The 26819-nt window shown below is 46.4% G+C and overlaps 1 protein-coding gene across 6 annotated transcripts in view; it reads right to left on the reverse strand.

Moving 5' to 3' along the window:
- Positions 1-26249, reverse strand: part of tafa5l (TAFA chemokine like family member 5, like) — a 38501-nt gene extending 12252 nt beyond the window's left edge. For 2 of the 6 annotated variants that reach the window (XM_049017720.1, XM_049017715.1), the window contains exons 1-3: positions 24016-26249; positions 12751-12900; positions 8512-8639 (exon numbers count right to left, since the gene is read on the reverse strand). In XM_049017720.1, the coding sequence (XP_048873677.1) occupies positions 8512-8639; positions 12751-12900; positions 24016-24112 (375 nt within the window). In that variant the 5' untranslated portion in view covers positions 24113-26249. The remainder of the gene's footprint in view (positions 1-8511; positions 8640-12750; positions 12901-24015) is intronic. The other 4 variants (XM_049017719.1, XM_049017718.1, XM_049017716.1 and 1 more) reach the window with 4 other exon arrangements.
- Positions 26250-26819: the final 570 nt, after the last annotated feature.

The raw sequence follows: 26819 nt of genomic DNA on the forward strand, positions 1-26819 counted from the left end.
TGCTGCATTAACTTGAAACATACATAAAGCAAACTGAAAATGAGTCACAATGAAGAGAGCTGCAGTTCTGGCTGACTGTACTTTAAAGACAATCAGCAATAAATAAAAATTAAATACTTATTACTTATTAATCAACATATTATGATCTAGTCAATACTGGCTCAGTTCTGCGAATATTTGAATGGAGCAGAATAGTTCTGCCCCATTGTTTGTGCCGGTATAATTCTCTGTGTTTTCCTACAGATATGAACAAAAATTGTGCTGTTGGTATCATCATCTGTAATTGTAATATCTCTTTTGGTTCCTCTTCTCTCCACAGGCTAAAGCTGTACCTAAGGCTGAATCTTTTTACTAAATTACTCCAACCCCCAATTTAACCAAACAGGATGCAGTTCTTACTTTTGCTTGGTGACTGACCCTGTCTACCTGCGGAAACCAATAGACCTTTTTTCTGCTGTATCTCACGGCTCATCCTTCTTCACCTGTCCTGATCAAAGACGAGCACAAGCCACAGCAAAGCAGCACAAGTTCAGCTCTGTGCAGGACCAGGGTGCAGCACCACTGACTTAAACTGAGAAGAAATTACATGCTTTTACCCAAAGAAAAAGAGAGGGAGAGGAAAGCAAGGATCGATGTCTCCAACATCTGAAATGCCAAAAAGCCTTCGCCGTATACGATGCCAAATACAAACACATGACCTTATCTGCCAGTGACCTGCTTCCAGCTGCCATTAGCTGAGATATCGGTGAGTACTTATTACCGGCAAAAATGTATACTTTGTCAAATGTTTGTTTTTTTTCTCTTTCAATTGTGCAATTCAACAACTGAATATATCACAGGGTGGGAAGACAATAAACGCTGTATGCAAAACTATGTATCACCTAGTGTTTTTGCTAACACAGATACACCAGCGCACAAGTATAAATGCTCTCGACGAGAAGGTCATGGCGTTGGCTCGACACAGAAGTGCAAATCAGAGGTGAAGAGAAGAATTCCAGTGTACCTGCACTCATACTCGTGCAAACGGCAAATAAAGGATTTATCGCTTATCGTTACGATTGCAGGGCACTTTAGAGATACCAGTCCACATCCTCACATGTCATTGGGTGGTAACCGGAGCACCCAGAGGGACCCAGGAGGAGAGGTGTAAACCATGGAGATCAATGCCGCAACCCTGGGGACGGGACAGAGAACTTCACTGATACCCACTGAGCCTTCACAGGTAGCTAATTTTCTGATATTTTTAATTATTGTTTAATGAGGTGATTGTGACAGAAGGTGATGCACCACTGATAAGTCAGGGCAGGGGTCGCAGCCACACTTCAGCTCCCCCCGGGAGGAGAAACAGAGGATCCTCCCGAACGTGTGCAGTAATAAACCCAGTCATCTGCTGCCTCCGCAGCCACCCACCACTGTCGTCAGGCAGGGTTTGTCTCCTTAATGGGATTTATTCTCCGAGAAGGCTAGTCTTACAAGGTCCCCTCCATATGCCCCTAATTTCCATCACTCATACGCAGAACATCAGCCTCCTGCTTTTCTCTCACTTGACGCTTCCCTTCCACTTATCATCTCATTAATGGTTCAAGGTACAATGTGAAAAGCAATAATTGATAGGACTGCTGTCTGTCTCCCTGTGCCCTGCATTGCTGTGGGGTGAAAACACCATGCTACTTCATTACTTAGCATTGTTATATCTCATTACCTTTGCACTTGTCTTTACTTACATCTACCTCATAAGAGCTGGCAGAAGTCCAGCTCCAGAGAATACAATCTCTGAACCTTTCAGCAGCTTTCTAGTGAAGACAAATTGCCAGTTTGTTTGGGGGGGCTTGCTGAGTGATCTGTATTAATAGCTGGCTGGTGTTCAATATGTTGCATGGGTAAACTCCATTAGCACGTTAGCTCTGACAGTGTTCACCTCATCTCCTAGGGCTGGGCAATATAACCGACATGTTGACTTACTGTCGATTAAAATTCAAGCAATAAGACAACGAGAAACTTCTAAATCACGCATATCGCTTGACATCATATATCAGCTTATCGCATCACAGGAATGAATGCAATTCCCGGCCAATCATGTAGTAGTGCTTTAAGAATGGGCAACCTATGGCCAGCAAACGCCCAGCAAGGTTGACTGAGCTAGTGGAGCACCCTGCTAATGTTCAGGTAATATCATGGAAATACGAGTGTTTCCTCTGAGGGAACTTCAAGTCTCGGTGAAGAAGGTCACTATTCAGCAGCCGCAACATCTTTTTAAAAAGTAGACAAGCAAGGCAACAGGTCAGTGGTGCGGCAACACATAACAGAGTGGTGCTGCATTTTGTAAACTCCGCTGAAAACTCCTGCCAACTAAGTGGAAATACTACAAACTTATTTCACCACTCAAGGCACTACCATCCTGCAGACCATATACTGTAGACTGCAAGCACTTATAGTCACAGACACCATCAATTACAGTTTCCACTTTTAGGGTTTTCACTTTCAATCTGAAGAAATGCGGTACGAATCGCATCCTGCATTGGTTCAAAATGAGATGCAGCATTTTATTTTTCACTACAGGACAGGCGGCGGCTCTGTCAGCATCGGCAAACCCAAGCTGCAAGGCCATCAGGGAGAAAACACATCGACAAACCATATTCTGAATACGTTTAAGGGGAACCTGAATGAAACCTTAATAAAATAAATAATGACTTTCATTATATTGTGATAATTTTCCATATCGATTGATATGAAAAGAAATTATTGTAATTAAATATTTTGCCATGTCGCTCAGCCCTAGGTCTACCACAGGAATCCCTGCTAGATGGCCTCCCACTATGATTAAATTCCCCCCAGACTCCCCACAAGCTCTATATGAAAGATCCACATAGTTTTTCCACAACAATTCATATGGACTCACAGTAACACACATGCTGCTTCTCCATGCTCATATTACAGACCATCTCACAGTTATAAAATAGGCAGTGAACTCCTGTAACTCCTGAACCACAAAGACAGCTAAGCTGGATGCAGGGTAGTTGCCAGTGGGATGTGCAGGACCACACGCATTTAAGAAAAATGCATTTCCACACACGCAAATCACACACACCTGCAACCGCAGGTGCACTTAAGGGCGAACGGAGCACCGTCACCCACAACAACTTAAGAGAAACTACACTGCAAGCATCAACATTTATACTCATCTAAGGTCATTTAAACTTTAACAACCACACACAAATGTTGGAGAGAAATTTGCATATTAACACACACACACATACAAGCCAGGTTTACTTGCAAAGATACATACAGTTCTGTACAACAACACAAAAGTCATAACGCAGTGAGGCAGCTTTACAAACTGCATAAACTGACAGCTCCCAAGCAACCCCCCCCCCCATCTCCAACACATCTGGGCTTCTTCTCTTAGCATTACAGAGCTATGGGCTCTAATTACTGTAATTCCTAGAATGAATTCTTCAGTGACACCGACTGGACTACAATTGCTATTTATCTGGCACATGCTGCTGTCACAAAGGCCACAACAATTGTTGACATAAGAGAAAATTGCCTTGATCACCCTGGTCTAAGAGGATATCCGAAAAGATTGCAATTATTAATGTTAATTGTTTCACGACAATTCGCTATATTGTCAATCCATCTAATGTTAAGCACTCTAGGGAAATAATGTTCATCTTGGTGCTAAATAAAAGAAGCAGAACTTAAAAGTGTAGGCGGTAAGTGTGCTTTATTAGTGAAAAGCCCCTACAATTGTGCCGAGTGCTTTCACCACTGAGACCATGTCAGTCTGCCGATGACCTAGAAAAGTGCATTAGAAAACAGTATTTGGGACATCAGTAACCAGCAATGCAGCCTCTCTGCCCAGGAGCAAAATCAGTCCCCTAAGGCACTGGTGAAGTTAGACTGTCTAAAAGGTCCCTATCACTGTGACTTCTGACCAAACAAGACTGTGAGCTAGGAGATTTCCCAGTAGAAAATGTGCAGAACTTCAGGACAAATGTTTTACACCTCTGTTGACTCATATATGCCCACCGACCCGGGGGCTATGAGGCCCAGGGAGCAGCACACAGACAGAACGTTATGTTGACTAATGCTTCTTACTCCACACTGTATACTGCTTCTCTAAATAATATAAAAACACTAAATAACCTGCAGAATATTCTGAGCTCAGAACCAGAACAACACCCAAAACGACACAACTTTAGAACTAGAGAACATCAGTAGAACCTGAATCAGAATCTGCTCCTTATCAAAAAACAATGAAGAACCTTTGAGGGGGGAAAAAAACTCAAATCCAGCTTTTAACTGTGATCTATAACAGGTTTTATATTTATTGAAAGACATTGCCTGCTGTTCCATAAAAAAAATGCCCTGAACGACGCTACATTGCCCAAAGTACTGGGACACCCCTTCACATCATTGAATTCAAATGTTCCAACCACTTCCATAGCCGCAGGTGTATAAAATCAAGCACCTAGGCTTGCAGACTGCTTCTACAAACATTTGTGAAAGAATGGGTCGCTCTCAGGGGCTCAGTGAATTCAAGCGTGGTACCGTGATAGGATGCCACCTGTGCAATAAGTCCATTCGTGAAATTTCCTCGCTAATAAATATTCCACAGTCAACTGTTAGTGGTATTATAACAATGTGGAAGCAATTGGGAACAACAGCAACTCAGCCATGAAGTAGTAGGTCACATAAAATCACAGAGCTGGGACAACGCATGCTGAGGCGCACAGAGTGCAGAAGTCACCAACTGTCTGCAGAGTCAATAGCTACAAACTTTGTGTGGCCTTCAGATTAGCTCAAGAACAGTGCGTAGAGAACTTCATGGAATGGGTTTCCATGGCCGAGCAGCTGCATCCAAGCCTTTCATCACCAAGTGCAATGCAACGTGTCAGATGCAGTGGTGTAAAGCACGTTGCCACTGGACTGCCACTGGTGTGGTGTTGTACCCTGAGTTCCAGTAAAAGTGAAAGTGTAACTCTGCTGCAGCATTCGAAGCCATTTTGGACAATTTCATGCTCCAGGCTTTGTGGGAACAGTTTGATGACGGCCCCTTCCCGTTCCAACATGACTGCACACCAGTGCACAAAGCCAGGTCCATAAGGACATGGATGAGTGAGTCTGGTGTGGAGGAACTTGACTTGCCGGCACAGAGCCCTGACCTCAACCCGACAGAACACCTTCACGATGAATTAGAGTGGAGACTGCGAGCCAGGCCTTCTCGTCCAACATCAGTGCCTGACCTCACAAATGCTCTCCTGGAAGAATGGTCAAAAAATCCCATAAACACACCCTTAAACCTTGTGGACAGCCTTCCCAGAAGAGCTGAAACTGTTATAGCTGCAAAGGTTGGGCCAACTCCATACTAAAGCCTATGTTCTAAGAATGAGATGTCATTAATGTTCATGTGTGTGTAAAGGCAGGTGTCCCAATGCTTTTGGCAATATAGTGTATACATCCACCTACCGTCTATAATGACTTACCAACACTGGGTCACTGTGAGCCTGGCACCTACCCCAGAAGGCACAGGATATGTGTCATCTCACAAGCACAACACATTCTAATTCAGGCTCCTCAAATACATTGAATGTGTTTTTATTGTACTGATAGAAGCTCTAAACCTTTAATTATGAGTCGATTATGAGTAGAACAAAGCAGCTTCTTTGTGGCTACTTCAGTCAAATGCCTATTACTCACTCCCTAAGAAAAGCAATCTTGATATTTTCGAACTATGCAATTTCATATTACAAAGCAAAACCTTTTTAGTTATACTGCATCATCAAATCACCCGAAGAGGTTTTATTTTAAGGAGATATTAAGGATATTAAATAGGATAATGGATATTATCATTGATGTTAGAAGTTATATGAGCAGAAGACATCACTAAAAGAAAGTGCCAAATTTTTAGGGGGGGGGGGTTCTGGAGCGGCACGGTCCACAATTCATTCCCAGTGACCCTGTAGAGCACAGGTTCGCATCTCTTTGATGTTCAAGGATCAGTTTACGTCGTACAAAAATTTCACGGGTGGTAAAATTTGCTGGGCGTCTGTTGAAAACGTGCGCAGAGCGCTCTGCCGATACTTCCTGGCACGTAAATGCCGTAGGCAACCGAGTTAAAAAGGGGAAAATGACAAATAAATGGGCAGAAACAGGTGGCAGGTGGGAGTAAAAGTGAAAGCAGCAAGAGATGTTTGATCGCGTCCAATCTTTCCAAGACAGAAATGGATGTGATTGTTGCACCACAGCACTCAATTAAGCGGGAGATATGATGTAGCGGAGCACAGGGTGAAGTCCATTCTGAGGCCTGCGTGAGGCTCGGAAATGCTGGCTCTGCCGCTTACTGCTGCTGCCAGCTATTGGGGCTCATGCAAACGGAACGTAGTCGGGCTCCACTAACTAGGCGAAGGACAGTGGTGCCAGCTGTGGGACAAATGGAAGAGATGGGAGGAGGCTGAAAACCGAACAAAAAAAATGTATGGCGAGAGAGCCTGGACTGCTTTGTTTCAGCCATTGCTCTACTTGCTACGTGATTCTGGAAGATTCTGAGTGCCATTGATTCATAGTAATATTTACATTGATAAAATGGAGCCTGTAAATGGTATTGCTCTGCGGCGGCTGTGCTGCAGCTCACTTGTGCCTTAAGGGGACACACGTTGGGCCACTAAACCTGCAGCTATTCTGAAATTAGAATTTTTGTGATTCATGCTAACATCTTACGATCTGGGAAACTGAAGAATTTTCATATATTGAGTGATAGTATCCAAACAAGAGACATCTTATATGGCTTGAAAAGAAAGCAGTTTATGTAATTTAGCTGGAGTGGTGGCCCTGAGGCTAGGGATCTGTACCGGCAAGGTTGTTGGTTCGAATCCCGTGAATGCCCGAAGTGATTCTATTCCGTTAGGCCCTTGAGCAAGATCCTTAACTTGCAATTGCTTCATCCTGAGTATGATGTTAATCTACATCCAGCCCTATAAGCAGGTCCTCCAACTAACTGGAAAATTTGGGAGTTGGTGGCCGGATTGGCAGTCCAGCCACTGGAAAAAACTGACACTTTTCCATTTGGGCCAGTGTGATGCTGAGGTATCACCTGCCGCATGGCTGCACTCAGGTTCTCAATCCTGAGGTGGTCTGTCGTGTGATGGGTGTGGCAATGCGTTGTAATCAGTGCCTGCTCTTTACCTCTTATGCACCTTAACCAAAATCATTTTGATAATTTCCCCGTTATAGAGACAAATCAGACTTTTTGGATGTACTATCCAGTGGATAACTATCTTTCCCTGCTAGCCTCAAAGGCAAAATTCATATTTTAATATGTATGCAAATGTTGCAATAGAATGCAATACTAAAACAGAGCAGCTCAAAGACATGATGCTTGTTCAGTTGCACCATTTTTGAAGATCTCATTAGTCAGACATCACACGCGTGCGCAACGCATGTTTCGTTGGCATCAAAAAAGACATCACCAGAATTCCCGAAAAAGAGGAAGCTGCCTCTTTTCCCAGTACCACATTAAGCCCGTTCTCTCAAAACCAGCTTTGGGAGGAACCGCTGTACTAGCTGGCTTCTGACACACAAGTTCTGAACTACGCTAGTCTGCGATGTCGTGGTACCTGTCTAGATGTTGCATGCATTCAAAGCTAAAAGCAGTAGGATCTTTATAAATAATACAAAGCGATATCTGTGCCAACAATGACGCTAAAAATATCGGCCCGGTTCAACGGTGCAGCTTTCTGCCCCTCAAACAAACCGGGATAAATTTCCATATGACCTACATCACATTATCACGTCCATAATACTAAGCACTGCCCTCAGTATTGCAAAGACTTAATTGTTCAGAGGCTGTTAATCAATAAAAATATTTTATTGTTTCTCTCAATAAGTCTCTTTCCCCTCTATCCCGGTTGAAACAATCATGTGATTCTCGTGTCTTTACCTGATCCCGACTATGACTTAAAAGAAAAAATGTTACCGTTATGCCGTTGACAGTAAGAATATCTGCCCTGCGGTTTGCCATCCTGTCCTGAAATGTTCCAGTGGGGATCCTATTCTATTCATTATCACTGTCTAATGAAAAACATGTATCTCCAAAAATCTATTTTTTCAGGAATGTAAAAAATAAACACATTTTCTCAGAAACTACTTTGCAAAATAAGCTTAAATCAATGTAATTTAATACAAATGTTATCTAGTACCAACATAAATACTAGTTAAATAGATGACTTCATAAAACCTCTTTTCATTGGCCAATTACATGTCAAATGCTATGAACAGAAGGATGAGAATGGGCATATTCCATATACAGGAAATAGTGAAAAAGGACATCAGTGGTTGTCACTGGATAGTGATGTTGCGTGATGTGCTTCTCCATTCATAGTTTATTTACACATGAACTCAGACACAAAAGTATGTGCACTGTGACATTACACCACTAAGTCAGTGATGAGTAGTGGCACATCCCGTTGCCCCGGTGGAAGCGGACCTGAGCGAAGTGCCCCCCCACCTCACCGTGACGGTCTTTATACGCCCCCCGCCCTTGGTGCAGGTCCAGCCGGAGCGGTTGAAGAGAAGCCCGCAAACCTCACCCTCGGAGCAGGGAGCCATCTCGCACCACTGCCGGCTCTTCACGATCCGGGCTGCAGGCAGAGAGAGAGGACATTCAGGGAGGGGCACAGAGGGCAGCAGGCTTGAGGACCAACAGATAGGGACAGTGGGGAGACCGTTAATGCAGTACATACTGCATGTATGTGTGAGAAAAGTATGCATGCACGCAGACATACAGCAGTCGCCATCTAACGTGCTACCTGACCCGGATGTTTACCAGTGACATAGCCTGATCCCTGTGGAAGTTAAAAATTATTAAAAACTATCAATGAAAATCACGTATTTGAGCCAACTTATGTAACTGGGCAGTGAGTACTTAGATTTGTACAGAAACTGCACTCCCTGCACAATCTTCTGAGCGAGTAACGTTTGACGTGTCTGGTTGCAGCTCCAGCGGCCTTGTGGAATAGCATAGGGTCCGTTTTACACGGGCTGGCGAGTGCCAGCTGCCTTCAGTGCCGCATGCAGCCAGGGGGTCAGGCTCAAAAGGGTATCACCCCTTTTGCCAACAATTCGCAAAACTCTGTTCCCACTTCCCAGGGGTCCAGGGGGTGGCTGAGGGACTGAAGGATGATGTCGTAGACCAGCAGGGAATTAAAGAGAATGAGAGGTGTGTGTGTGAGTGTGTGTGGAGAGGGGGATTGCGGCAAAATATCTCCCTCTCATCACATGTGTGACATTGCCTCTCTTGTGAGCAAAAGCACTGATACGTTAAAGCTGATCATAGCAGACCGGCTGCTTGAGACAAATCACCTTCCCATCCCCCTGACTCAGCAGTTAGGCAGACGGTTCCTCCCCACCAGCTACACCCTCAGATCTCAGTGAATTGCTATGTACAGAACTTACACACAGACATACATTCGCACCAGCAGACAAAACCCTCATTAAAAATAATGAGGACGAGAGTCTTGATGCTCTCATTCATCTGGGTCACCCAGACAGTCTATGTCAGGAAAAGGTCTATTAGGAAAGAGACCGGACCATATAAATTGCAGGCTCAGTCAAAAACACTTGTTTTTTTCCTTTATCGCAATACTCTTGCATCATCCTAAAGCTGCACTAGTTATTGAACATTTATTATACTGGAATAAAAGACGGAGAGGTGAAAAATATGCATTCCAGCCCTGAAGTGTGACTCTCTGCCCTGCTGTGGCACGGAGCCCCGCCCATCTCCTGTTGCAGGTGGGTGATGTCACAACCCCCTCCCCCCCTTGCCTACCCATGAGTGCCTGCCACAGCTCCCCAGTGTCTCGCCATCTTCACCATGTCCTCCACTGATGGACACTTCCACAGAGAGACCCCAGTGTCTCGCCATCTTCACCATGCCCTCCGCTGATGGACACTTCCACAGAGAGACCCCAGTGTCTCGCCATCTTCACCATGCCCTCCGCTGATGGACACTTCCACAGAGAGACCCCAGTGTCTCGCCATCTTCACCATGCCCTCCACTGATGGACACTTCCACAGAGAGACCCTAGTGTCTCGCCATCTTCACCATGCCCTCCCCTGATGGACACTTCCACAGAGAGACCCCAGTGTCTCGCCATCTTCACCATGCCCTCCGCTGATGGACACTTCCACAGAGAGACCCTAGTGTCTCGCCATCTTCACCATGCCCTCCGCTGATGGACACTTCCACAGAGAGACCCCAGTGTCTCGCCATCTTCACCATGCCCTCCCCTGATGGACACTTCCACAGAGAGACCCCAGTGTCTCGCCATCTTCACCATGCCCTCCGCTGATGGACACTTCCACAGAGAGACCCTAGTGTCTCGCCATCTTCACCATGCCCTCCGCTGATGGACACTTCCACAGAGAGACCCTAGTGTCTCGCCATCTTCACTATGCCCTCCGCTGATGGACACTTCCACAGAGAGACCCCAGTGTCTCGCCATCTTCACCATGCCCTCCGCTGATGGACACTTCCACAGAGAGACCCCAGTGTCTCGCCATCTTCACCATGCCCTCCCCTGATGGACACTTCCACAGAGAGACCCCAGTGTCTCGCCATCTTCACCATGCCCTCCGCTGATGGACACTTCCACAGAGAGACCCTAGTGTCTCGCCATCTTCACCATGCCCTCCGCTGATGGACACTTCCACAGAGAGACCCTAGTGTCTCGCCATCTTCACCATGCCCTCCGCTGATGGACACTTCCACAGAGAGACCCCAGTCTCTCGCCATCTTCACCATGCCCTCCACTGATGGACACTTCCAGAGAGAGGCACCTCGGCTGGGCGAAGCAGACCCCAGTGTCTCGCCATCTTCACCATGCCCCTCTTCATCTCTCCCCGCACGTCCGCTGATGGACGCTTCCAGAGAGAGGCACCTCCGCCAGGCGATGCAGACCCCAGGGTCTCGCCATCTTCACCATGCCCTCCTCTGATGGACACTTCCAGAGAGAGGCACCTCGGCCGGGCGATGCAGACCCCAGTCTCTCGCCATCTTCACCATGCCCTCCTCTGATGGACACTTCCAGAGAGAGGCACCTCGGCCGGGCGATGCAGACCCCAGTCTCTCGCCATCTTCACCATGCCCCTCTTCATCTCTCCCCGCACGTCCGCTGATGGACGCTTCCACAAGAAAAGAGAGCCCCCCTCGCTTGTCTTACATCTCTCCCTAAAAGCTGTCACCATTTTCACGACATTCCCCCATCCGCCCTCCCAAGACCGCCCCCAAACACCTGCTGCAGTACACCCAGAGGACGCCGTGTCTCCTGTTATGTCAGACCTGAATATGCTCCTTAAGCTGCCGCTGCATCGCCCATCCCCATCTCGAGTTTAACAATCGACGTCATTTTCTCCCACCGTTTCTGGCCCAGAACAATCACGCAGACAATGGCCCTAATCACTGTACTTATAATTAGCACAATTGTCACCATTCTCGAATGATATCACTGTCACGACACCACATAATTATCATTAATTAATTCATCACCACAATTGTTATTCTCACAGCCATTTCCTATCTCTGCCGTGGCTATTGTCATTACAGCATTAGGGCTTCTGCTATACTCTGCAGGGCATTCCTGCTTATGCAGCTGCTGGGGGGGGGGCTGGCATTCCTCTCCTTTAAGGGTGTTAAAGCGTAGTATCTGGCCCGCCGGTCCCCGGAGGTTTTCCGGCCTGGTGCTGCAGCCAGTAATAAGCGTGTGTACAGTTAACCCTCTTTAAGACTGCAGCATCCCTCATCCTACTTAAACAATTTCATGGCCCATTTTTGCCTGGGAGACGCAACACATGCATCAACAGCATTTTGCTAATGTATTTTTAATTTAGGAGGCAATAAGGATCCTTTTTTTAGTGAAGGGGGGAAAAACACCTCAGCCAGGCAGGATAAAGTGGGAGGTCTTTCCAGCATGGAGGCCTCCAGCTGGGTCCGCAGGTGCGGTGCAGAGCCCCCACGCAGAGAGCACTGCCCCTAGCATCTGTGCCCGGCTCGGGCCCCCGTCACACAGACACTCAGCCACATCCCCCCCAGGGCAGGGTCGCCGCCCCTGTCCTTTTCTAGGTACGAGGACCATCTGCTAACCTCCGGCCCCCCCTCTGGGGAGCCACAGTAATCATGGCCGCGGAGCAACCCCCCCGAATCGTCACTCCTGATGTCAGGTGTAGACGTAGCTCAAGACGCTCCATCTTTGGACAGTGTGGCCCCTGTCTCGTGTCTGCCTGCCCGCCCCCCCCCCCCCCCCCCACACTCCCTGTGCCTCTGAGCGACAGGTTCAGCTTTAATGAACTCCCCCTATTAATGGACCATGAAAGCAGCAGGGGAAAGCCAATAATAATCCATTTCCCGCTGCTGTAATTATAGGTCTGTCCTGTTAATTAGCATCGTCTGAGTGCTCCATAGCAGTGCCTGCCCAACGGGGTTAAAACACATAGTAGATCTCCACCACGCCAGGGTCACGACCCTATTTGACAGCCACCACTAAGTCTGGGCAGAATTCATTATATCCTCTGATGCAATTCAAGGCAGAGCTGATCCTCTCCAGTCACACGGGCGTTCTCATGCTACCTTGATTACAGCGGCATTGAAAGTGACTCCGGGGTTTGCAGGTACTTGACAGGTAGCGTTGAGATTTACCTGTGAAATTCACAGCCCTTTATAGAACGGGACCGGCGGAAATTGGAAGGTGCTCTCACCGTCGACGCATGCCGGCCGGGCGCGGGTGGTCCCCGCTATCTGACCCCGCCGGCAGGCACAGCGGGCCGTCTGGCGAGCGATGGTGCGCCGGGGCTGACTGCTGTCGCGATTCAGCATCACGATCTCACAGGTGCCCACGGCCAGCTGACCTGCGGCGGAAGGAACATAGCCGGTCAGGAGAGGGTTAAACAGAAGCTGTAGGAAGACCAGAGCGTCTCACTGAGGCCCGTGTGTGAGAAGTGTTAGAGAAGAGTGGACATGGGGTCAGAATTCCAGGCCAACCAGCTTCCTTCCTTCCCCTTAAGTTTGCTCCAGGCCGTGGACTCACTCATCCAGCTTTCATTACAACATCCCCACCACTGCTCACTCCCCTTCAACCCCACCCCACTTGTCCACCATGACAAAATCCAAGTGGAGGACTTGGCAAAGGGTCATGCCTGTCCCACTGCTGCTTCACTCCGCATAAAAAGGTCTTCATAGGAGGGAGTCTAACAAATAGGGTATTGATCCATCCATCCATCCATCCATCCATTTTCTATACCTGCTTGTCCTATACAGCATCATGGTGGGTTCAGAGCCTATCCTGGAAGGTACAGGCACAAGGCATGGAACTAGAATATTAACAGAATAATAAAAATAAAGTTATATTACCTGCATTAGGCATACTACTTTATTTTTATGCACATAATTTATTTATTATATTGTCATGATTGTCCTTGATTGTTTTGCAGCAAAGTAAATTCCTAGTATGTAAAAGTGCTTGTCGATTCTGACTCTAACGGTAATTACTGTTTTCTGATGTTGCAGTAACTGCAGAGAGAACAGCGTCATTAAATTTACAGCCAACGGGAATTTGTGGCAGGAGATGCACTTGATTATCAGAGCTCCAGTCCAAATATGTCTCTTCACTAATTAATGAAATGCCTCTGAATAGGGATTCCATCTTTAGCACTTCTGGACACACATCCTCACATCTCTTTGCTGGATACACATCCTCACATCTCTTTGCTGGACACACATCCTCACATCTCTTTGCTGGACACACATCCTCACATCTCTTTGCCAGACACACATCCTCACATCTCTTTGCTGGATACACATCCTCACATCTCTTTGCCGGACACACATCCTCACATCTCTTTGCCAGACACACATCCTCACATCTCTTTGCTGGATACACATCCTCACATCTCTTTGCTGGATACACATCCTCACATCTCTTTGCCGGATACACATCCTCACATCTCTTTGCTGGATACACATCCTCACATCTCTGTACTGGATGTGGAGTGGCACACACTTCCTGTTTTGCCTCCTCCTCCTCTTTATCTGACCATCTGTGATGTACCAAGGCCACCCCAGATGCCACAGGGACGGGCATGTGTGAGAGGGAGTGAGAGAGGTAGGGAGAGAGAAGAAGAGAGTGAGAGAGAGAGAGAGAGAGAGAGAGAGAGAGATAGGGAGGGAACGAGAGATAGAGAAGGAGAGAGAGGGAGGTAGGGAGAGAGAAGGAGAGAGAGAGGAAGGGGAAAGAGGGAGAGAGAAGGAGAGAGAAAGAGAGGGGAGATAGAACGAGAGAGATAGAGGGAGAGAGAGGGAGGAGGAGAGAGAGAATGAGGGAGCTCTTTTACACCAAGCTGGCCTGGATCTGGCCCAAACTGAGCAGACCAATTTAGCTACTTGGGAGAGACGAGAGCAGGCTAACGTCACCTCTCTCGGTGAACACTTTCAAAAAGGAGTCACACCCACGTTCTTTGACAAGGGAATTAACCCCAGTGGGTTTGCCGTTCAGGGTGCTTTCATTGCACCCACTTCCTACAGCAGCAAAGACCTGCGCGCCGCCTGGGTGGCTGTGGGAGGCCGTGCCATTAGATTTCAGTGGCCTCTCTGTGTCTTAACAGCTCACAGATGAACGGCTTTTATGCGATAAGCCCCGAAAAAATTATCCTGCTGGTTTAGAGCAGGCTGTAGGAAGAATAAGTCTTTTTTTAATGTGCCCCAAGCTATGACAACCATTACATCACACGGCACATGCTTAATCGATCTGACACAAGTTTTCAACTGCTTTTCCGAACGATAGCACTTGGGCTTGTCTCCCTTTTGAACGAGGAGTGTGTGAGGATGAGGACAGGTATTGTACATTAGGGCCGACAGTCACAGGGACAGGGGACATTAGCACGGAACTCTGCAGAGAGCAGCAAGTGTCGACATATTAGCCTCCACTAATAAAGGGTATGCACACGTGTGCACACACATACACACACACACACACACACACACACACACACACACACACACACACACACACACAGACCTGTAACCTTTATCTTTGTGGGGACCATCCATTCATTTCTAAGAGAAAAACCAAAATCTAAAAATAAAGACCGTTACCCCTACCCTAACCTTAATCATAACGTACACACCATTTAGTCCCCACAACATAAGGTATACCTGAACCACGTGCACGCACACACACACACACACACACACACACACCTGTGCAAGTGCGCAGAATAATGTTGTTATTTCGGCTCTCCAGGTACATCTGCGTTCGTGACATTTGTGGGTGGAATTCCAAAGACCCCATGATGTTCCGCTGTGCGTGTGGGATGTTCCTGTTTGCATAATGAGTGACTGTCACTTTCCCACCAGGGCTACAATATGCTTATATACTCCTAAAAAAATATTAATGCGAGCGTCAGTAAGTACACAGTAAGTTACTGCCTTTCATCAGGCACTGCAGAGCTCTGATCCTGACACCCCCTCTTGGCTGTTTACCAGGAGTGCTGTGGAAGACTCTGCAATGTGCCGAGTGTGTGTACGCCTGTCCATACGGCTCTGCAGCAGTGTGTGTGAGCATATCGGCAGCACATGCATGGGCATACGATTCCCAAACTCCTGCAACAAACACACACACTCTCATAGCGATGGTCCCTCCTTGCAACCTCAAGCCAGCCTCCAACCTCTGAGAGCCGTCATCACATTCATGGTCGCGGTTACACTCGCTCAGGCCCGTCTCCACATCTCCTGACACTCCAGCAACCCCCCGCAACCCGGACAGCACCGGGCCCGAGAACGGGCCAAAACAGATAAAACAGAGCTCGTGAGGCTGAGTCGTCGACAGCCTGGAGCTGTCACCACTGCATGGCCATAACCAGCACTTCAAAGGTTTCCCAAAGGTCAGCATTACAGTGTTTACCCTGGTATCATCCCTGCCTTTTTGTCCAATCAGCATGAAAGGCCGAACAGTAACTCACACCTTTTCCAGTGCAGGCATGCGTGTAGCCAGGCTGATGGCAACACCCCACCTACACATCCTATAAACTGAGGATGTGTGTATATAGCAGTGCTTCCCAATCTGGTCCCCAGGGACCCACAGACAGTCCATATTTTTACTCCCTCCAAGAGCCCAGGTAGGGAGCTGGGAGGGAGCAAAAATGTGGTCTGTCTGGCAGGGAGCTGGGAGGGAGCCAAAATGTGGTCTGTCTGGCAGGATCCTGGGAGGGAGCAAAAATGTGGTCTGTCTGGCAGGGAGCTGGGAGGGAGCCAAAATGTGGCCTGTCTGGCAGGATCCTGGGAGGGAGCAAAAATGTGGTCTGTCTGGCAGGGAGCTGGGAGGGAGCAAAAATGTGGTCTGTCTGGCAGGGAGCAAAAATGTGGTCTGTCTGGCAGGGAGCTGGGAGGGAGCAAAAATGTGGACTGTCTTGGGAAACACTGGTATATAGAAATGTGTAGGCAAATAAAATGCATTTTATTTCCCCCCTACACTGAAGGGAAGTCCACAGATTGCATGTACAAATAATTAGGCCACTTTCCAGGAAGCGTGCGACCGACTATCCAAAATGTGATTTTAATTAAGAGACGTAACATAAGCCCCCAGGTCACGGGTACAGCTAGCCACCACAGCAGTTGATTAGCCTCTAAATGCACATTATTCCAATTGCTGTTATACTATATGTATAATGAATCCGAAGTGGCTTTTGATTATCTTTATTGAAAAATGATTCGCCTCAGCTCAGTGGGTAGTGTCATTGCCTCACACCTCCAGAGATGGGGGCTAGAATCTCAGCTCTGCTCGATGTGGGTGGAGTTTGCATGTTCTCCTTCTGTTGCGTGGGCTCTCTCCTACAGTCCAAAGACATGCAGTTAGGCCAAATGGGGTCTCCGAATTGCACGTAGTGTATGATAGTTTGTGTGTCAATGTATGCTACCAGTCAAAAGTTTGGACATGCCAAGCTGTATACAGGGATTTGACCTAGCAACCTTCTGAGGCCCAACCCACAGTGCTGCCCCCCATCCATCCATCCATTTTCCAAACCGCTTATCCTACTCGGTCGCGGGGGGTCCAGAGCCTATCCAGGAAGCAATGGGCACGAGGCTGCTGCCCCCCAATAAACAATTTTTATTTAATCAGTCCATGATTCCATACATGCTGCATATAAATATATCTAAAATGCAGAGAATAGTGCAATCACCTTTTCGGTGGGGCACAAACTTTTGACTGTATGTGCCCTGCGAAGGACTGGCATCCTGTCCAGGGTGTACCCCAGTACTGTGCTCTGAGAAGGACTGGCATCCCATCCAGGGTGTACCCCAACACTGTGCTCTGAGAAGGACTGGCATCCCATCCAGGGTGTACCCCAACACTGTGTCCTGCAAAGGACTGGCATCACATCCAGGGTGTACCCCAACACTGTGTCCTGAGAAGGACTGGAATCCCGTCCAGGGTGTACACCAACCCTGTGCCCTGCGATGGACTGGCATCCCATCTAGGGTGTACCCCAGCCCTGTGCCCTGAGAAAGACTGGCATCCCGTCCAGGGTGTACCCCAACACTGTGTCCTGCAAAGGACTGGCATTCAGTCCAGGGTGTACCCCAGTACTGTGCTCTGCGAAGGACTGGCATCCCATCCAGGGTGTACCCCAGTACTGTGCTCTGCGAAGGACTGGCATCCCATCCAGGGTGTACCCCAGCCCTGTGCCCTGCAAAGGACTGGCATTCCGTCCAGGGTGTACACCAACCCTGTGCCCTGCGAAGGACTGGCATCCCATCCAGGGTGTACCCCAGTACTGTGCTCTGCGAAGGACTGGCATCCCATCCAGGGTGTACCCCAGTACTGTGAAGGACTGGCATCCCGTCCAGGGTGTACCCCAGTACTGTGCTCTGCGAAGGACTGGCATCCCATCCAGGGTGTACCCCAGTACTGTGCTCTGCGAAGGACTGGCATCCCATCCAGGGTGTACCCCAGCCCTGTGCTCTGCGAAGGACTGGCATCCCGTCCAGGGTGTACCCCAGCCCTGTGCCCTGAGAAGGACTGGCATCCCGTCCAGGGTGTACCCCAGCCCTGTGAAGGACTGGCATCCCGTCCAGGGTGTACACCAGCCCTGTGAAGGACTGGCATCCCGTCCAGGGTGTACCCCAGCCCTGTGCCCTGAGAAGGACTGGCATCCCGTCCAGGGTGTACCCCAGCCCTGTGCCCTGCGAAGGACTGGCATCCCATCCAGGGTGTACCCCAGCCCTGTGCCCTGCGAAGGACTGGCATCCCATCCAGGGTGTACCCCAGTACTGTGCTCTGCAAAGGACTGGCATCCCATCCAGGGTGTACCCCAGTACTGTGCTCTGCGAAGGACTGGCATCCCATCCAGGGTGTACCCCAGCCCTGTGCTCTGCGAAGGACTGGCATCCCGTCCAGGGTGTACCCCAGCCCTGTGCCCTGAGAAGGACTGGCATCCCGTCCAGGGTGTACCCCAGCCCTGTGAAGGACTGGCATCCCGTCCAGGGTGTACACCAGCCCTGTGAAGGACTGGCATCCCGTCCAGGGTGTACCCCAGCCCTGTGCCCTGCGAAGGACTGGCATCCCATCCAGGGTGTACCCCAGCCCTTTGCTGTCTAAAATAAGCTTCAGGCCCCCTCTGACCCCGACCAGGATTAGCAGCTGGTAGACAGATAAATGACATGCTAGACAAAATCTGAAAAATATGACAAAACATGATCATTCAGGTTCCTATTCATGCATTAGCTTTGTGCTGTCAGACTCCAGCGGCTGCCATGTCACACTGGAGTTAGAGAGCAATAATTATAACTTGATGAAATCAAGACTTACTTTTTCAAATCCCACCCAGACTTAAATAATACTGCAGCTTGTCTTGGGGAAAAAAAAGCTTTGTAGTTTCTAACACGCAGACCGAGGTAGAAGACAAATGTAAGATGCTTGGCATGCAAGACGGAAAATATCACATTAATAACAGCATTGAAAATAGCAACAAAATAAAATCTGTGCTATAGAAATGGATGCGAATCCAAATTTCAGATCCTGCTGAGGTTACATATTTAATTAATGACCAAAGAAAATTGGCCCATGACAGAGGCTGGGAATCCTCGCTGCATTAATGAGTCTTAACAGAGAGATTAGCAACCTATTTTACAATTTTTTTTCCCCCACTGAGCTTATTATTAGTGTTTTTTTTCCTATGCAAGTGACTTTTGTGTGTCCCAATAAAAACACTGACATGCCAGTGGCGTAACTATATATGACAAGACTCGCGAGGTCCGTTGCCCCATTTCCATCGACAATAGCACTCAGTGGAAGCCGTGTACTGAATGCAGGGTGCGATCAACACGACCTTCCTGCGGCACTGCTGGCTTTCCTCACTTTGGTTTCTACGTCTAAAGTATAAAATCATATGACATACTGACCAATGCTCTGAGCACCATCTAGCATCCGGCTCTGCCCCTCATGATGACAACGACTAAATATCCCAACCCCCCCCCCGTAGCCCTCAATTCCAGCAATTGGGAGTTTCTGATTGCTCTGGAACTGTTTCCTGGCTGCGCCATGCCAAGGATATTAACAGCCAACAGGCATTAAAGGTGCCTTTCATTTAATCAGTTTTATGACCTTCAGAAAAGGCTGCATGTCCCCTTTCTTTTCCCTTCTCTCCGTATAAGCTAAGTGAGCCCCAGACCCGCAAAGTTCAAAGCTCAGCCCGTTTGCTTCCACACCAGCGGAAAAACGGCAGAAATTCAGCATCTCTGGGAGTCCGTGAAACTCATAAACGCCCATCTGCTCCGCTGGCCCCGCATCCAAGCGGCGCGAAGGTAACACTGATTAGCGGCGAATCGTGAGTCGGCTTGATTCTCCCGATAACGGGTAGCTGGTGAATTCTGTTGGCGGCGCAGGGCAGGATGCGGCAAGGATCAACGTTCAAGCAGGTGCCTGGCTTTCTGCTGAGCGGGTGGATTGAGTTACCGTGGTAAAACAGCATAAAAAAATAACACAGGAGCGCCAGGGAAAAAATTCTCATGGAGACTCTGCAAAAGGAAGCGATGGAGGCAGCAAAATCTTCTGGATGGCAGAGAAATTCCACAAATTCTTTTAAAAGAAATAATCACCTCTAAAATTACCTTTAAATGCATAATTTAAACATCTGAAGAAAACGGATCTTACAGCGATTCGACTTACTACAGCCTTCGGTATTGCTGTGGTAGCCACAGAGACACAGACCTTTAGCTAGCAATACAAATCCACAGTCCTGAAACAAATAGCAGACGGGAAATAAAACTCATCATCAGAAAGATGTGAAATATGAGCTTTCTAGCAGCCGAATAGATTTCTTTCAATTTCCCCATAAATAGTCCCTCTGTTTTATAGCTTCATTACATTTTGTGACAGGAGTAGCGCTTTAGCCCAAATTTATGGCAAAGATCACCATCACAAACAAGACCCCAAATTCCCTCATGTTGCTCCCTATTAAAGAAGAAAATGCAGCTTTCAATTTCTATTAAATGTGTCCCTCACCTCTACGACCAAAAAATAGTTTCATATCTTGTTTTACAGCTTCTATAGTCGATATCACTACCAAAGCTCTTCAGAGTGTTCACCGTTCGGGACACGTAACCCAATATGTTAAATGCTGAGAAGAATGTGATCTACTGTAAACACCAGCTGAAGTCTTTTTAATTTAAACCGCATGAATTAACCTCCAACATGTCCTTTCGTCCGCCGACAAATTCGGTTTTCAGTATTTATTTAGATAGCACTAAAAATATGCTAACACAGCTTACTAGAATGCTAAATACTAAGAAAAGCATTTCAAACATGAGAAATATTTCTGTTATATACTGCATATATACACACGATGTAATGCATAAAAAAAGAGCAAATACCTGAACAAGATGAAAGGAAAAACATCTATTTATGGAAAATAAATATTAATACAGATTAATTTAAAAATATATGCATGCTTAAGGTATATTGTGATATGAAATTTAGTGCGTATATTTTTATGTGGTGACACTTATATGAAATCAATACTGCTATCACAGTATTATAGTTCAGGTAACGATAGCCTTTTTTTCCACGGAAAGCTTTAATAGGTCACTGACCTCTAAGTATGACAAGGACTATGTGAGTGGGGTGGAGCAGAGAACTGTAACAGATACAGTGGAGAGCCTGGCATTTTCAAATTTATTGTTAAATAAACAGGCAGCGTCGAGAGTGCTGACAGGCCATTCGTCTGCCTCCGCTGGGGCCCAATGGCATGCGAGAACAGACAACTGCACTTTGATTTGCTGTCTCCGCCATGATGGATGGCGCGGCTTTGTGGGAGAGCTGTCACCGTGCGATTCACAGCCATTGGGTTAAGAGCATTCCCATGTTACTAAGCTGCCGGGGATGCAGGCAGACACAGACGCAAACAAACAAACAAGCAAACAAACAAGCAAACAAACAAACAAACCACACAGGCCCGAAACACAAAGTTAAGATATAACCAATAACGTCACAATCAGACAGGCAAACAGAATGTAAAAACAACAGGAAATGCCAAAAGTCAGTCTCGGTGAACGCCGATCACTAGTTTGAGCACTTTGAGCTATTACAGGAACACTTGCTTAAGTATGACAGATCTGCACAGACATACACTAACATTTGTATAGAAGAAAAATAAAACTCTTAAAACTGCTGCTGCATGTCACCTATAAATAGGCATGTATGCGTTGCAACAATTTCTTCTACAAGAAAATAGTCTAGTCCATAAATCTGTGATCCTTTTTCACACTATTACCTACAGATCGATAACAGGAAAAAGAAGCAGCTTCTAAACTTGTTTCCACGTTACTGAAGCGTGAACAAGGTATCTGATTACTCAGAAGACAAACTAAATGTTTTTAATTTGGCCAAATGTCTCTTTAAAAACATCACAGAAACTTATCTGCCGTGATCCACATTCACAGCTCGAAGGGGGGGATTTCCACCGGTGCAATTTGTACGACCTTTCGGCTGTAATCCTGCCCTCGTTCAGTCGTAACCTGCATGTACATTACATATCATGAATTAAAATCGTCTGTGGCGAGTCCTTATCAGTGCTGAGTCCACAATGGCTGCGGAGGCCAAGGCCTGAGGATATCTGGCCTGAGTTATATCCAATCAAACGAGGATATCTAGCACTTATACCCAATCAAACGGGGGTCTCTGTTTTGGCTCAGGCTCTGATGGACTAATGTTGTTAAATTCCACTCAATAACGAGAATATGTGTGTAAATCAGGATGAACACCCCCCCCCCCCACACACACACACACCCCACCTCATGACACCCTTATTCACTATGACCCTGCACTAGATATACAGTGCAGCGAAGACAGCAATGCAAGAATGGGTATTTTATTACAGTAAATGTAAATTAAATATTTATTAGAGCATTTAATCAGAACTATATATAAACACATATTTTAAAAGAAAAATTGATCAGTGTGCATTAATGTGAGGGCTTCTGTAAATGGGGGGGGGGGGGGTTTGAATGTAGAGGCCACAACACACTAGGGGTCAGCAGAGCAGTTGTAGGGGGTAGGCAAGGACAATTTGTAAATTGTTTAAATGTCAATATTAACAGCCGGTTTACGTGTGACAAAATACGATCATTGGACTGCAGCTATTTTAGCAATCATACATTATTGGCAGGGGGGTCTGTTGTGGTTTGCTTTTGTAAAAGCATTGCATATCATTCACACCATAAACCAACAGTGACAGTCCCCCTGTAAGCCTTCCTGAGCTTTTCAGTATTGATAATTGCTCAATTTTCTGGTGAATCTAGCAGGCACCAGGGACAGCACATCTAAATTGTTTTTTTTTTTGCTTTTTTTGCAGTGGATGACAGTGTCATTAGAGAGATGGAAGTCACTTGCTATGTAGGGATTACAAGCAGTTTCCCCCGATTTAGAATACGTATGTGATAAGAAATACCAGCACACCGCAAGGCAAGTCAGCTTTATGTGCGAACCATTTCAATGTGCGACTGGTTAATGCGAAGTAGCTGTTCTTGCATCTAATGGAAAAAAAAAACAGATTTTGTTGCAGGTGGCCCTTGGGCCTGCAAATATACCAGCGAGGCACTGCTTCCTAAGAGAAGGACCAGCGGATGCACGTACGCAATTGCTGAAAGACACTTTGCACGGCTGGCATACGGCCGCTTTGAACTTGGAGCTGAGGGACCGTGTGACGCTGGCTGGAGGAAACGTCAGAGGTAATCCAGAGAAGGAAGGGGGGGCGGAGGAGCGCGAGATGTGGAGGATGACTCGGCTGGCTGGCTGGCAGCGCTGCCAGGCGAAGTCCTCTGCCGCAGCAAAGCGTCTCCCCTCGGCAAAATCAGCACTAATTACCACGAAGCCGCAGTGCTTCCCTTCCGAGAAACGGCTCATCCGTCAAAAGTGCATTAACAAACCATTAAATGACGAAACATGTCGCGAACAATTCAGCGTTTCTGGAAATCCGAGGAACTTATTTACTCTGGGGTTGTATTTAAGAAAAGCATGTAAACAATTTTCCTGAGTCAAGATACCAAATCAGTAAAGTTACTTAAGAACTTTATGTAACGCTTCATAATACAAGGATCAGCTACATAGTTTTACACCATACACACATATTATATAGCAGACATGGTGTTATACGTGTAAAATTCGCGTTTAAGATATTGATTTTCAGCCCATATGGCGTTACATGAACCCTGTTGTTTGTGTTAGAGGCATCAGATAATTCCCTGGCTATACTCGGTGGGTTTGTAGATCTGCTCAGATGTAGTTACTGCCTTCGACAATGTGATGCATTTTTACTGAGTGCATGATGATATTTTTAAGGGAGGCACACTTTTTACGTCCACAACATTTCAAAAGAAAGCATTTGAAATTCGACTCAATATTAACATCCAGTCTTCCCAGCAACGCCCCCCACCACATGCAGTTGAAATAGAATAAGGACGTAACTACTTGCCTTCTCTAAGGAGGTGAGAATAAATCACCCACAGTAAAAGCAGGCAGCAGAGTGACGCACCACTGCCGGCACAAAACGTTCTCACCCCAGCCTGCATTCTCTTCAGTCCCAAAAGACGATCCACCAGTTCCCTTAGTGTTTACTGAAAGGGGTAAGAGCCCCTTCCGGGTTAAAAAAATCGTCTTATACACAGAATAAACGGTACATCAATATATACGGAGGCTGTGATACGATCAATCAAAATCAATCCTTAGAGTCTCTTGGTCTTATGTTCGGTTCCATTACATTAAAATATATATTTATTAAAAGAAAAAAAAAACTGATTCAAGAGAAAAGCTGACGCCGACGATGATATAGGGGAAAAAATGAACAGAGTAGTTACTGTTTCCGATCTTCCCTTCCCTTCTCTCGTGAAAAACGCCAATGGATTCGTTATTCGTGAATATTTGTGCGAATATAAGCGCTGACTCTTATAGCAGAAGCGTTAACCCTTTATCACTTAAAAAACAGCCATCAGTTTTTGTATATATATTTTTTTTCTTGAAAAAAATATGTCATTTTTATGCAGGTTTGTTTTGTTTTCGTCTTCAAAAGTAAAAGTTACATTCCAGTTTTGAAGGAGTCTGGAAATAAAGAGATTCCTGGAGTTGCTGGATGGAGATCCTGACCGCAGGTAAAAGTGCTGCGGTGGCTGGATGAAATCACTGCGGGCTCCAAGACTGTCAGGCGCGGCGGGGAAGCCTTCCGCTCCCCGACATCTGCGTTTAGTCCTGGGCGCTTGCTTCCAAGGATAGGTCTCCTCCAACGCTCCTGCAATACTTCGCTTCCACTCATTTCACATCATCAGCCTGCTTTTACCTCAGAGACACACAAAGAGAATAAAACGAATAAGTCTCATTGTATCGTCCTTAACGGAATGGTGGCGACAAAAGCACAAAGTTTAAAGATCTTCCGAGGACTGGTCTCATACTGGTAAATTTTCCTGTTCTTTTACTTTTCGGTAGAATAACAGACTTTAACTTCAAACGGACTGCAACATTCCTTGAAATGCCACATTTTCAAATGGAAAAAAAAATATTTTTATATTTTCCCCATTAACCCTGTCATACGATCGAGTAAACAATCCAAATCACATAAACATTGCTTCTGAAACTGTATACACGTCGTCAGCATCTACATTTAAACTGCTCAAATGCATAATCTATTTTAAATACTGAATCTTTGTATTAAAACGCACGATAAAATAACATTTTAAATGCACGATCGGTTTAATAACATACCACTAGGCGCATCTAAATAGTCAGATCGCGAAAGAAAACGCGTGTAATCTGATCAAATGTAAAATATCAGCCCTGTGCACTGACGGGCACACCTGCAGGACGGAGCATGCTGCGCTCCGGGCAGAGAATAACAACGCAACTCCAGTGCCGTTTAACACTTAACATCCTTCAGTGACAGGGATCTGCACCCAACCATAGTCTTCTCGCTATTCATGCAAAGCGGACTCTTTATTGCAAAAGGCATATCAACGGAGTTCATCTCACAAATCGCGTAATGGCATCTTAACTAGCACTGCAATAATAACTTCGAGGCCCCGCTTGTTCTCATGGAAATGCAACAGGAGCGTCAAATAGGATAGTTCCTTAAGGACGGACGCATGTAATGATTTGCATGTAATTTTCTTTCGTGAAATTCGTACTAGGAAACATTCAAAGCAAGGTCACCAGGAGCAGTAATGAAATGAGCGAATGAATTTGCTAAGTTCTGCATGCAGACCTTTACCATCCGCGAGACGCCCATTTTAAAGAGTTGCTCGACTTCTTACAAAGGCTTCATTGCGCTGTACGTTAAATCAACAATGTTATCATTCTTCTTCATTTTTTTTATAGTTTTCCCCCCTGCTTTCTGTTTATAAGCTTCTTTCCGGAGTATTAATAATCCGGTATATCCCCAACCTGATAATGTCTATTCAGAAGCTGTCTTGTGCCGCAGGTTCTCCCTGTCGTGCAATTGCCAAGACGAGATGTCTGCCCCAGTTCTTTGACATTAAGTAGACGGCGGGCACCGTTGCGGCGTAGACTTAAACCACCTACTGTTTCCACTCTTTAAAGAAAGGCATCCGATTAAATGTGCCAAAATGTCGCTCCCACAAGTCTACTGCATGACAGGAAGGGCGGGCGGGCGATGCGCGGCACTGCTGCCGCAGTTGAATGTTTATAACCTGCCCGATCACAGCGAGTGATGAGTCGTCCAGTCCCCAAACTCCCCCTCTCTCTTACCGGCCCACTCACTTATCGAAAATGGGAAGGATCGCCATATCCTCGTTATTAAATACATTTGAAAAAATGCGCTTCTCGGTCTCTGTCATCGTTTTCAAATGAACGAATTCCCAGTCTGCAAGTGTGAAATGAAAATCATTTGATACAAATGAGTTGCGGTATATATAATTTTAGTTGCACCTGTCAGAAACGAATACCTTATTGTAATAATAAAAAAAAACCGAAATATATAATGTAATTTCCCATAAATTATATTGAAATTCAATGTATGCAACGTGTTCATTACGCTTAGTATATAATAAAGTGTGTGTTGTTAGACAGTGCAAACATTCGAAAATAAAGGTAAAACAGTCACTAATGAAATGCTGCAACGTCTTACGCTTAAGTTGTAGCCGATGTCATTTTCCAGTCACGCTTCACCCCAACGGCCACCTTTCAGACCATATATGATATTTACCCATGATTCCATATATGTGGACCGTCCTTTCCCTACGGTACGTCCTTTAGGATGAAGTTTCTGGAAAA

Source organism: Brienomyrus brachyistius, chromosome 6 (assembly GCF_023856365.1).
Source record: "Brienomyrus brachyistius isolate T26 chromosome 6, BBRACH_0.4, whole genome shotgun sequence".
NCBI classification, from domain to species: Eukaryota; Metazoa; Chordata; class Actinopteri; order Osteoglossiformes; family Mormyridae; genus Brienomyrus; species Brienomyrus brachyistius.